Source organism: Mauremys mutica, chromosome 6 (genome assembly GCF_020497125.1).
Source record: "Mauremys mutica isolate MM-2020 ecotype Southern chromosome 6, ASM2049712v1, whole genome shotgun sequence".
NCBI classification, from domain to species: Eukaryota; Metazoa; Chordata; order Testudines; family Geoemydidae; genus Mauremys; species Mauremys mutica.
In genome coordinates this window covers 39,281,136-39,294,908 of record NC_059077.1, presented here as the reverse complement: position 1 = coordinate 39,294,908, position 13,773 = coordinate 39,281,136, and the positions used below count along the sequence as shown (strand labels likewise).

The 13,773-nt window shown below is 39.0% G+C and overlaps 1 protein-coding gene across 1 annotated transcript in view; it reads left to right on the top strand.

Moving 5' to 3' along the window:
• The window catches only part of ADAMTS6 (ADAM metallopeptidase with thrombospondin type 1 motif 6), a 291,647-nt gene that overhangs the window by 159,399 nt on the left and 118,475 nt on the right, over nucleotides 1-13,773 (top strand). The window contains exon 10 of the mRNA XM_045022085.1: nucleotides 7,879-8,020. Coding sequence (XP_044878020.1) covers nucleotides 7,879-8,020 — 142 coding nt within the window. The remainder of the gene's footprint in view (nucleotides 1-7,878; nucleotides 8,021-13,773) is intronic.

Below are 13,773 nucleotides of genomic sequence, written 5' to 3'. Positions count from 1 at the left end.
GTGTTTTTAGATTTCTGTGATTCAGTAGGTGATTTCCTTAGAAGCCAGTCCAGTTTAAATTATAAAGAACCAATTTCTGTAATAGACTTATTACCTATTTTCTGATGTTGAGTTTGCAGGTAGTATGCTCTGTCTATCTGTTAGTCTATTATTAATTAAGAAAATCAGTGGTATGATGGCTCTGTGATGACTTTGGGTTAACTTGCAAGATGTTGAAAGCCAGCTGAAAGTGAATTAGGCCTGTTTGTATGTATTTTTAATTGTCTGAGAATATTGAGTAAAATTAAAGTATGTTCAACAATTTCTGGGGCTTCATGAATCACTCAGAGTTTCATTTCAATTAAGTTCCATTCCAGGTGTAAGGTGCACTTCTTTAGCCTGGCCTTTATTAACAAACACACACAGCACAGCTGACACAAAATAAAAATAATAATAAAAAAAAACCCTCAAGATGAGGGCAGTAGAAGAACATGAATAGAACAAAATATGACTGCTGAAATGCCTCAGATGCTGGAGATCTATATCAGTTCCAAATTAAATACAGATCAAGGATTGGAAATTTCAGTCATCTGAGGTTCATGGTTTGGTATATAAAATACTGGCCCTATGCCAAAAAGCACTCTTACCTGAGGAACCAGTGTCAAACTTAAGTTTTGATATCTTATGAACCACCAGGGCTAGAAAAGAATGATGTATTTCATAAAAAAAATGGGGACCCTGGAGATGCAAGGTATCAGACCTTAAAATCACATCTTTCTAATTACCATCTTGCTTTCCCTCTCTTCTTGCTTCAGTTCTAAGCTGTTTATAGTTGATACCATTTTAAAAGTTCCTGGAGTCACAAATCAATTATTTATACCATCTTAGAGCAACTACACATCTTTGAAAAGAATATAGCAATAATTTCCCAGCATTACCAGGTTTTAAGAGATTGACCATTATAATTATAGCAGAACTCAAGTAAAGGAAAAAGCACAAGATTGTAATTAGAAAGGATGATTTTAAAGCATGAGTCACCTAATATATTTTTTAACATTTTCTTGTGGTATTGAATGTTTACTTTGTAAAACTTCTCAACAGTCCCACAATATTTAAATAAAAGTTAAAGGGCCAAATCCTGAATTGGCCAGTGGCCACTAATTTTAAATTTTGTGGACTACTGAAATTTTTTATAAAGTTAATATTTAGCAACAGATTGATCCCATGCTTTCTAGTCTAATATCTCACAACCTTTCAGGGCCAGAAATACTTCGGAGGACCAGTACTAATGCTTTTGGGAAAAATAAACTTTTCCTAAAATTGTTCCTGAACAAAACATTAAAGAAAAAAAAAGTTTGCTGCACCTTTACCCTTTATAGACAACATAGTAGCTGAAAACATTGGGGAAAATAGCAAATTATTTATTAATTCTATTTAAGGAAAGCAGAATTGAGCATTACTGCATAATCACTGAAAATCAAAGGGACGGACTTTGACACGAGACGAGCAAATGTAGGCCAAGTAATCTACTATAATGTCAGTCCTAGGTAAAAGTTAAAAAAAAAGAAGTTGGAGAGTGAGAGCAGGGGCGGCTCCAGGCACCAGCACGTCAAGCGCGTGCCTGGGGCGGCAAGCCACAGGGGGCGCTCTGCTGGTCGCCGCAAGGGTGGCAGGCAGGTTGCCTTCAGCAGCATGCCTGCAGAGGGTCCGCTGGTCCCACGGCTTCGGCGGACCTCCTGCAGGCGTGCCGCTGAATCCGCGGGACCGGGGACCTCCCGCAGGCAAGCCGCCGAAGGCAGCCTGCCTGCCGTGCTTGGGGTGGCAAAATACCTAGAGCCACCCCTGAGTGAGAGAATGGGTTAAGGAACACATTTAGCAACTAGAACAAACATGGTTTATGCATGAGTTACTTCCTCCCTCTAAAAAAATCTAACAGACCTACCTATTTTTTTTCTTGTGCAGAAGTCTAGATTATGTACAGAGAGAATGACTATAATGCTTTTTGTCTTAGACTTTAAATATGGTTGTACTCTGAAAAGCGTCTGTACAAATGGCATCTTCTTACTCAGTCTCTGTGTATATTCAGAGTCCTAACTGCATACGCTGGTGATCAAAGTAAGTTTTGCTACCCATTTTCTCTTGTTAGCACTGCTGAGCCAATAAAGATCAACTAGAATGCAGGTTTATAAACTGGACAACAAATCAGCTCAATGGAATTCAATGGAAAAAATGAAAGTGTGTTTCAGTTGGGAGAAAGCATTTAGGACCCAATCCTGCACACCCTAACTCCTGTGAGTAGTCCTTATTCATGTTAATAATATAGTCCCATTCAAAATAAATGGGAGTAATCACTCTAAGGACTGCTGTCATGGGTGAGGGTTTTTAGAGTTAGATCCATAGTGGAACTGAAATGTGATCATTGCTTTTAAGTTTGTTTATCAGTGACCTAGAGCTGGGCTGTGCCTGTGGCATGGCAGAATTTATTGACGACATGAGAATATGGTATATCCAAAATGAAATGGATAATCTTCAAAACTACTGTATTTATACTAAAGATGGCCCTAATTCATATCTAGAGCTAAATTTCCCCAAAGTTCAAGGAGAATTTGATTCAGTGATCCAACTAAAGCCCATCTTGAATTTAAACATACTGGACCAAATCCTGCAGACCATACTTAGGATCTGATTCTGCAAATATTTATGCAAGTGTTTAACATTATGCACTAGTAATCCCATCAGACTAGTCATGAGGGTAAAAGTAAACAAATGTGTGACTATATGTAAGGATGTGTGTTAGGCTGGACTACACTGAAAAGTTATATTGGCATAGTTACTTCTCTCAAGGGTGTGAAAAATCCACACCCCCTGAGAGATGTAGGTTAGTCAACCTAACCTGCAGTGTAGACAGCACTAGGTTGATGGAAGCATTCTTCAGTCAACCTAGCTAGTGCCTCTTGGGGAGGTGGATGACCTACAATGATGAGAGAACCCCTTCTGTCACTCTAGTAAGTGTCTACACTGAAGCGGTTCAACTGCAACTGCAGTGCTGCAGCTGTGCCGCTGTAGCGTTTTAAGGGTAGATGTAGCCTTAGTCTTTACTAAGCCTTACTAACAGGTAAAGTATGGAATGAAAAGGACAGAATAAGGATTCAGGATTGATCCCATATTTTTATATATATGTATATAAATGTGTTATTTATATACGTTATTGATATATGTAAACTTGATATAAAAGATACACAATTGATGCAAGGTATAATAATTTATCAATATGTTAAAAAGAAAATATTTAATGGAATCAGCTAAAAGAGATTATACATGTTTACATTTTACAACAGATACATATGTGTATATTATCAATATACTGTAAAAATATGACTGAATATCTCTATAGATGCAGTGATTTCCACATAGTTACATATTATAAAAATGTGCCAGTTTTGTAAAGTTTAAAATCTATTTTCAGTGTTAATGTTTTTTTGGTCTGAGAGCAGACTTTCCTCCAGCACTGAATGCTGATACATAGGTGTCATTGGGTATATGTATCCCATGCTATCCCAGCAACTAAAGGGTTAAAATAGGCACTGCCAGCCACCACTGATAGGAAGTTCCCACAGCTGGGAGGATAAAAGGGCTGGAAAGCAGAGAGGTGGAGTAGCTACCAAAAGGGAGTTAGCGGGCTGGAGAAAGGAGCTTTTGTCTGCAAGCTACCAGAAAGCTGCCCAAATACAGCGCCCCAGGAAGGGAACGATCTGACCAGAAGACTAGAGAGATTGCAGAGACCCAAGGGGAAGGTAGGAAGGAGCTCAGGGCACTGGCAGGATTGATACCCTTCTGACCCTGTTTACTTAATTTGAGGGCCCTGAGCTGGAACCCAGTGGAGTGGGCGGGCCTGGGTTCCCCTACCTACCCCTGAAGGATGGGAATGTGGAGGAAGCTCCTCAGACTCTGGAGCACTAAGAATGAACTGATCCTCTTGTTGGGGCTACATGAGCGCCAGGGGCTGTGCCACATTTGGCCAGAGAGAGGAGCTGTCAAGTTGACATGCCACCTCACAGCTGGGCTTTGGGTATGCTGCTGAGATTTCTGGGGATTGGTATTATATGAGTACTGAAGGAGGCTAGTATGTACTGCATCTGGTTTTTAGCACTTTATCTCAAACAGCCCCATAGTACGATGGCATCCGCAGGGCCGCAGTGGTTTTCACTATTGCAGAAACAAGGCCATAGTGATGAACACATTTAGAAGTAGGTCTTCCCATGTGCCATTAAATTGATCAAAGCTATAACAGCTCTTTGCTGTCATGGTAAACTTGAGAGCTTAAGCCTGTGAAGCTCTAAGAAGAGGATGCTACAATATCTTTTGTAGAGGATATTAAATCTAATCAGGATTAGGAATTTATAGACTCTCCTGAAATATTAAAACAAAAAACTAAGTTTAGGTTAAAAGTATGCCACGGAGTGCCTTACTCTGATCTCATCCCAATTTTACATTGGTGTAGCTACATTAATTTCAGTGGAGATACTCTTGTCTTATATACTTACGGGCTGTTTAATTGGGATATAGATGTGGGCCTGTAGCCCGAGCCCTGTGAGCCCGAGTCAGCTGACACAGGTCAGCCACAGATGTTTAATTGCAGTGTAGACATACTCATAGAGTGCAATTAGACTCAGGCTCAGAAAATCTCACAGATATACACTTATGGAATCCACCTAACATTAAGAAAAGGGACATTGACGGAACACTTGTAGCATCTAGGTGTATAAATAAATTGCATAGTGATTCTGGATCACATTCTCAGGTTAAAAATTTTCACCATATTTGTGGTACAGAGAGAATTCTTCCCCTCCCCCTTAACCAAACACTGTCAAGGGTACCGTGGAAGTTTTTTCAGCTTTATCTGGGGTACCTAAATGGGATAATTGGTTAAAAACAGAAAGCACAATAAATTTCCTGCAATTTCAGGGTTGTGGGAATTGGGGCACCTTTGTTCTTCCAGTTGGCCTTGTCAGTTTCTTCATCCTCATCTATGTTTCTGTGCTTTCGTTTGGATTTTAATAATTGACCCAAATCACGCCTACTAACTTTTGTGCTTAGAGAAGGGACCTCTATGCAGAAGTGTGGCCAGGTGCCTCCATAACATTCCCTCAGAACCTCTTTGACTTCTCTGTGTTGTCTGGCATTTGCCTGGAGGGGGTAATAGAGACGGGGATGGTCAGGGTGGAGGATCAAGAATGAGACATATAGCTCTCCTGGCCCCATGGAAATTTTGTGGAAAATTTTAATACAGCCTCAATCTGTATTATTTATTTATTTATTTATTTATTTATTTTGCATAGCCTCCCCAGGACCTTCAGTGGTCAGAGGGGAGTCCCTGGTAGCATGATTCTATTTTTCATAACTCATGGCAATTCTGTTCCAAATTTTCTTAATTTATAAAATACAGTGTGTCAGGTTTCTGTACTTCTATACAAGTTTATAAAATGCATCAATCATCCAAGTAATTTGAAAGAAATAATAGTTCTGGAATAGAATGAAAGAGAGAAACCTAAATTATTCAGTCTTGGTAATGGTGATGTAATCTAGCCCCTTTAAGTGAATGACTGCTTTCTAATAATTCTGTTGGCTTTCTTATTACTATGTCTATTTGGACTTCATTATAATGAGGGAACTGTCATTAGAGCAGAGGAAGCAAGCTTCTGAATATTCTTAAGGGATTTTAACTTAGATGATTTGAAATTAACATGAAAGATCTATAATTCTCACGATTAAGGATTTTTTGGGGTGGGAGGAGGGTGCATGGAGGATGGTGGAGAAAAGTAGTTTTATAGATTAAGGCCTGATCCTGTAAACTAATATGAATAGGCAGACCCTTATGCACACACAGAGCTCCATTGAAATCAATAGGGCTTTGCAGGAGTCTGACCATACACATCAGCTTGCAGCATCAGGACTTGAAGATCCAGTGCTGCACCACTGAAATCAGTGGAAATTTCCCAATTGTCTGCAACAGTAGCTAGAGCAGATGCTAGAAGCAATTCTTCACTGCTTATTTAAGCAAAATTCCTGTTTGATGTTTGTCTGAACAAGGACTGCAGAACCAGGTGGTAGGTGATGCTTCTGCTCTATTTAAAATATTGGTCTGTGTTGTTTCCACACCCATATTGATCAGTGCAAACAATGAAACATTTGGGTGCACAGGAAATGTAAGATCAGGCTCATCAACAGTTGCTGTGTTAAAAAAAGAAAATTTTTTACACTAACAACTGGGTTAAAGAAGAAAGGACTCTGGTTATTATCTCTGAATCCTTTGCATTTGGTGTTTTGAAGATGTATTGGGGGAAATGTTTTGAGCCCTGATCCTGCAAATGTTTGTGCATGTGAATAACTTTACACTTGTGAGTAGATCCATTTAATTCATTGGTATTACTAACTGAATAAAGTTACTCGTGTGTTTACATGATCGATGCCTTCATTGATACTTTCCTTTATTAATGTTCAGTGTTTTTTCTTCAGTAGTTTTGTTGAAATATTTAGAAAATATGAATAAATTAGGGTTAAAAATTAAGACAATACAATGCATAATTAAGGAGTGTTTTTCTCTTATTTATCTCCAAATAAAAAGTAATGATTTTTTTTTAAATGTTGGCATAGGGATTCTTTAAAAATTCTAACATATTCACATGTGAAATTAAAGTAAAAAAGCATCTTTACTATTTTATGCACACTAACTAACTAAAAGTGAACAATCATATTTATCAAAATATAAAGCTTTCTAACAAAGGAACTCTGTCTGACTTTTGGCTTTCTTTATATTATTTGTTCCACTGCATTAAAATATTATTTTTGAACATGGGCATACTTTGAAAAAAACCCCAACAGTGATTATAAAGAAGAAAACATTAACTTTTTAAAGAATGATGACCCTCACTGAAATGTGAAATTTGTCAGACTAAACACTACTAATGCATTAGAACAGAGACCTTTTGCTCCAGGTATTTTGTCATTCATCCCTGCTTTTATTGGCATATTTAAAGACTATAGAAAATTTTACCACACTATCTATTTCTTTGCCCAGATGGAAGAATATAGATTAAGGACCCAGTCCTGCAAACACTTAAGCATATCTTTATATACTTGGGGCTTGTCTATACTTGAAATGATACAGCAGCACAGCTGCAGCACTTCAGTGTAGACACTATCTATGCCGATGGGAGGAGTTCTCCTGTCGGCTTAGGTAATCCATATCCCTGAGAGGTGGTAGTTAGGTTGATGAAGGAATTCTTCTGTTTACACCGGGGTTAGGTCAGTTTAACTATGTTGCTCAGGAATATGAATTTGTCACACCCCATAGTGATGTAACTGGGGCAACTTAACTTTTTAATGTAGACCAACCCTTGAATATTCCCACAAAAGACAGTGGAGTTCTCACATGCATAAGGTTGCACAATTGCTTAACTGTTTGTAGGATCAGTACCTAGTCCTGAAGGGTTACACGACATTTATTTTATTGCTTTCATTTTTTGTTTTTAATTCTACAACTAGAGGTGGTTATGTTTCCAATGAGAACAAATAGGCTTAAAACAGAAATGAAAATCAGTCTTGTGTGGCTCAGAAATTATTTAAATTTTTTTAAAGATAACATTAAATCTATTTAATTGTCTAAAATGAGTATTTTTGTTAATTAATATTAACTCATGAGAAATTATTCTGATCTCTTAATTCCCTCCTAATTATAATTTTTCACCATGGGTGTACCATTTCACTGTTTGTTTATTTGCAACCTTATCTGTTTCACACACCCAATGCTGTTAAAACTAAGAACTAAATACATGATATCATAACTGTGATTAACAGTCAATAGAGTTCCTAATTCCTTTGGTCCTTTATGTTGAACAGTTCAGGCCGTGGTACTTGCCTTGATAATGAGCCTCCCAAGCGTGACTTTCTTTATCCTGCTGTGGCCCCAGGTCAGGTGTATGATGCTGATGAACAGTGTCGCTTCCAGTATGGAGCAACATCCCGCCAATGTAAATATGGGGTAAGAAGTCTTAATCCTTATGCTGAGTGTTCTGCTTAGTCATTTGTATATATTCCTTCATGACAAAAAATTTAGTTAGATGCAATACTGAGTTACACAGTTTTCCTATAGTAATCCATGCAATACCGCCTGTGTAAATAAAGAGCAAGAGTTTTAATCCTTATGCTGCATCTTTTGCTTGAGTCATTTGTGTATACTGTATTCCCAAATGTTTGGGTAATAATGAATGTATGCAGTGTTGTGGTAGCTGTGTCAGCCCAGGATATTAGAGAGACAAGGTGGGTGAGGTTATATCTTTTATTGGACCAACTTCTGTTGGTGAGAAAGACAAGCTTTCAAGCTTACACAGAGCCTGACCTGAAGAAGAGCTCTGTGTAAGCTCAAAAGCTTGTCTCTCTGGATATTAATGAGTTGGATAAGTGTCTTTCAAGTAAGGCAGGCCAAATAGCTCATTAGGCTCTGTCCTGCTTCCTTTGAAGTCAATTTAAAAACTCCCATTGACTTCCAGAGGAGCAGAATCAGGCCCACAATGTATCAAATCTTGAAATATGAAGTTTGGGGTGCTGACTTTAACTTTTTAATTTAAAGCTACATTTTACAGCCATTTTCTACTTGTTTTTTTGTTTTGTTTTGGTTTTGGGTTTTTTTTGCCAGGTCTATCTGTTTCAATTCATATTTGCTAGCATTGAGGTTCTTTCACACACTGCTCAAATCTCCTACTAAAAAAAGATAATTGGTCAGAAACATAGAGTAATGAGAAACTAAATAGCCAAAAAGAATACTAAAATAGCTGCTGATAAGAATGGCAGAGTGAAAGATTTATTCTGCCCCACCAAATTTCAATTGAATTTCCCGGAAGGGATAGCAACAGCTATTTAAACACTACTATTTTAAACAGTTTATGCAATGTATTTTAAAATATTGTTTTAAAGAAAATCTTGCAGCCCAAGATTATATCTGTTATAATGATGTTTTCATCAATGATAGTCATCAGATAGATTCAGTAGTTGAAGATTAAAGCTGAATAAAGCTAAAAAAGTTCATTTTGTAGTTGACAATAGTAAACTATTGTAATGAAACAAATGTATAATATATGGAAGAAAATTAAAATATTTAGATCATTCAAATAACCAGTAATCATTGCACCTGCAGTAATCACTTCTAATAGGGCTAAAATACAGAGGGAGTTTGTTTTTAATAACCCTTGGGTGTTAAATCAGTATTATTCTTAGGATGGATCTTAGGCTGATCATATAGGGCAATGGATTTAAAAATTGTATGTAGCTGGCTGGCTGGGTGGATCTCCCATTCTTGATCCCCCACTAAAGCACTTTTGGCTTTTATTGTTTCTCTTTAAGTTTTTACTCCTTACCCCTTCTGGTTTGAGGGCCCTGTTTTCTCTCAGTACATCTAGGGCACAGACATCCTGTTTTCTTCTTTCAAATTCCCATCACACTCTCTGTACTTTCAGAATAAGAAAATTTTCAGGCATTTAAACCATTATAGGGACCATGCCCTTTTGAAGTATACTGCATTTTATATCAAACTGGAAAGTTAATTTTGTGCAAAAACTGACCAATGCACATGTATATTAACTTTTTCATAGTCTCTTTGCTAAACTATATTATCATTGTTATTGATTATCATACTGTACAGTAGTATTCTGTTCTTAAACTAATATCTTTCCCTTAAATATGAAAACAAATAGACATAAGGAAGATTTATGTAATCTTGGGTTTATGATTCCTGCTTTCTTTTTCTTATTTTTTTTCTTTGTGTAATATGTTAAGAAAGACTCCTGTGTAGCTACGAAACAGGCTGAAAACCTAGAAGAATTAAGACACTATTTAAAACAAACCAGTAATCCAAGTGTGACATCACCAATGCTGTGAACTGATGTAATCTAATGTACCACATCAGTGAGTCAAGCAACAATTCTAAAAAAGTGTCTCGAGGAAAATAAATCACTTTTTAAGAGGATCTAAATACAAGATTCAGAATTGTATATATTTACACAACAGATTGTTTTTAAAGTCCCAGTACATCCTATCTGGGAAATAATGTACATTTAAAACATTATCCAGAATAACCATAATGTATCTGAAAATACAATTATTATCATATAAATGATAACACATTTCAAGTGATGACTTTGAGGAAAGAGGAATATCTTCTTTGGGAGTTCAATAACAGTTTGGGAGTGTTCAAGTGAAAATGGGCTACTCACATGAGCAAGGGTTTGCAGGTCTGAATTCTGGAACTAAATGCTAGGAAGAGCTAGGCTGAATATTTATTTATATATTTTCATTGAAAAACCAGCACACAAACAATGCTTCGGGTGCCCTGCTTAATTTAATTTTCACAGTAAATCATTCCAATAGCTTGTTCATCTTGCTCCAGTAAAAGAATATATAAATATGCACCAGTAGACATAATAAAATAAAGCTCATTCACAGTAGACATAATATCCTTCCAACAGTCAGTCCTCTCCCTGTCGAAATGCTTGTGGGAAAAGACGGGCATTATAGTGTTTCCATTAGGTTAACAAATTTGGACCTTGATGCCCAAGAAAGGAATGAATTCTGAAGTAAAGAAAACTTTACAGAGATCTAACAGTTGATCCCTTTTTCTAGCTTGACTGACTCCACTGATCTCAGCTGTGGCTGTATTGCATGGGAAGAGGGACTGTCAACCTCTCAAATAGAACTGGTTGGGAATTTTCTAGTGAAATGGTTTTTCATTAGAAAATGCCAGTATGTTGAAACCAAAACTTTTCACAAGAAGTTACCAGTCTTGACAAAGCTTTCATCAGGAAATGTTTCTCAGAACCAGGATGGAATTTTTGGTCAAAATGAGAGAGAGATTCCCGCACCCCAGAATAGTCCACAGGTTAGGATGCTCACTGGGGATGTGACAGACCTAGGGACTAAAACTTCAGTGTCCAGGTGAGTGCCCTAGCCACCAGGCTATTGTAGGGTGGGTCTTTTTCAAGTTGTCCTGTTGTAGCTGTTCCACTTCATATAACTAATTAATTGGTCCAGAGAGTGTGACTCTATAGCTCAGTGGTTCAGGCACTTAGTTAGGCTATGGGAGACTCAGTTTGTGTCCCTGCTCTGCTATTTTCCTGCATCCCAGGACAGAGCCTTAACCACTAGGCTACTGAGTCAGTCTTTCTCACTCGCTCAGTGTCTCCTGTTGGAACTGTTCCACTTTGTATAAATAATTAAATATTCATGAGGTCAGCGAGAGCGAGACACACTGACTATAGCCAATGGTTAGGCCACTCACTTAGAATGTTTGAGATTGCTGTTCAAATCCCTGCTCCAATGACTATTTAACTATTTATTCTCAGTGGAACAGTTCCAATAAAAGAGATTGTGGGAGACATACCCTGGAGTAGCCCAAAGTCTGGTAGATAGGATGCTGATGTTTAAGTCCCTGGCCCAAATCAGGTAGAGCAAGGACTTGAACCTGGTTCTCCCATAAGTCAGATGAGTGCTCCAACCACTGGTCTATTGGGTGTTCCAGGACAGGAAACTCTTTAGTTTTTTATGAAAAACTTCAAAATTTCCCAAGTTGGAATGGGAAAATTTTATTCTTTATAGGTAAGGCCCTACTTAAATCGTGGGATGACTGTACAAAAATTGCAGCTGAGTTGTGGACAAGCCATGGAAAGTCACGGAAAAGTAATAATGGACCTTATTATTTGCAGTAATAAGATCTATTGTTACTTTTTCACCATTTTCCACTGTTGGCCACCCAACGGTGAGAGCAGGGGCTCCCGCTGTCAAAATTGCAGTGGAAGCCTAATATTGTGGGATCTGCAATTTCCACAATATTGCAAATTAAGTAGGGTGTTATTTATAGGTGTAATCTATCCTGGACATGTATTGACAGACACTGCAATATTAAAGCCTGTGGATAAGGTTATGCTATCATTTACACCCGAGTCTTCATTTATTCACTCTAATTTAAGGTTTTGCATGCCAGTAATACATTTTAACGTTTTTAGAAGGTCTCTTTCTATAAGTCTATAATATATAACTAAACTATTGTTGTATGTAAAGTAAATAAGGTTTTTAAAATGTTTAAGAAGCTTCATTTAAAATTAAATTAAAATGCAACCCCCCCCTGGACCGGTGAGGACCCAGGCAGTGTGAGTGCCACTGAAAATCAGCTTGTGTGCCGCCTTTGGCATGCGTGCCATAGGTTGCCTACCCCTGCCTTAAAGGCACCGTCCCTTATTGAGTGCAGTGCAGAGAAGTTTTCTGGGGTATTGTGGCACTGTAGTTCCCTGGCATCCATGTGGAACATGGATGCTGCTACACCTTTTAAGTTGATGTAGTGTGCATTCCTCTCTGTGGCACCCAACCATGGCCCTAAACTTCCCCATTCTCTTTGAGTGCTAGTGCCACTGGAGGTCCTTGAGCAAATGCACTGGGAACATTTGTCACTGGCCTCTGCATAAGGACAATAAAGGAGGGAAGGCCCTTGCCCTGTCTCCCCAGAACCCTGAGCACCTGCACGACTGGTCAAAGCCTGTCTCTGGGTTAATTCAGGAAGGAATCTCAGCTTTGACTTTGAATGTTCTTGTTTTATTAGTTTAAATAATACTTGAAATATGCATGACTTTAACTATGATTTTTGTGGTTTAAAATAATGTATAGCTTTATTACTGGTTTGCATCAAGTCATAAAACTGGGTCACAGATTCTTAGGGCAATGGCTAAAACCTCAGACATTTTTATAGAGATTAACACTTTATGCATAAGGTTGACTTTGTTGTGGTGCATTTTACTATCTGTGAAGATGTTGACTGCTAATGTGGACTTACGGATAATGCTTAGACATTCTTTAGTACACTAACTGCCTCCTTTCCTGCTGCCCCTTTAATGGAATACAGACAGATACATAAGGTGCCAAACTTTGTTTCACATGCAAATGCCTGCTTCTACTGGGGGAGCCATCTATGCACATCTAAGAATAGAATTTTGCCCGTACATCAAGTAATGTACTTTAGCAGTGACTGATATTTCTCTTGTTGGTCATGGTCTGATGTGTGTATTCAAGCTCTCCAGTCAAATTTTCAGCTAAGATACCAGGAAACTCAAATGTCACGGTTCTTATTTGCATTTTGTTTGTGCATATCTGAGTTAGGATTGCCAACTTCCTAATCGCACAAAACTGAACACCCTCGCCCTGTCTCCTGCCCCTTCTCCGAGGCCTGCCCCGTGCTCACTCCATCCTCCCCCCATTGCTCGCTCTCCCCCACCCTCATTCAGTTGCTCTTTTTCACCAGGCTGAGGCAGGTGTTTGGGGTGCAGGAGGGTGTGAGGTCTCTGGCTGCGGGGTGCAGGCTCCAGATTGAGGCCACAAATGAGAGGTTCAGGGTGTGGGAGGGAGCTCTGGGATGGGGTAGGGGGTTGGGATGTGGGCTCTGGGGTGGGACTAGGGATGAGGGTTTTGGGGTGCAGTAGGGGGCTCTGGGCTGGGGGGGGGACCTGAGGCGTTTGGAGTGTGGGAGGGGGCTCCGGGATGAGGCAGGGAGTTGGGGTTTGGGAGGGAGTATGGGCTTGGGCTTGGGGTGTGGCTTCCAGGATGGGGCCAAAAATGAGGGGTTCAGGGTGCGGAAGGGGGCTCTGGGCTGTGGCAGGGGGTTGGGGTGCGGGATCCAGGAGGGTGTTTGGGTGCAGAAGGTGCTCTGGGCTTTGGTCAAGGGATTCAGAGTGCAGGAGAGGGCTCAGGGCTGGAGCA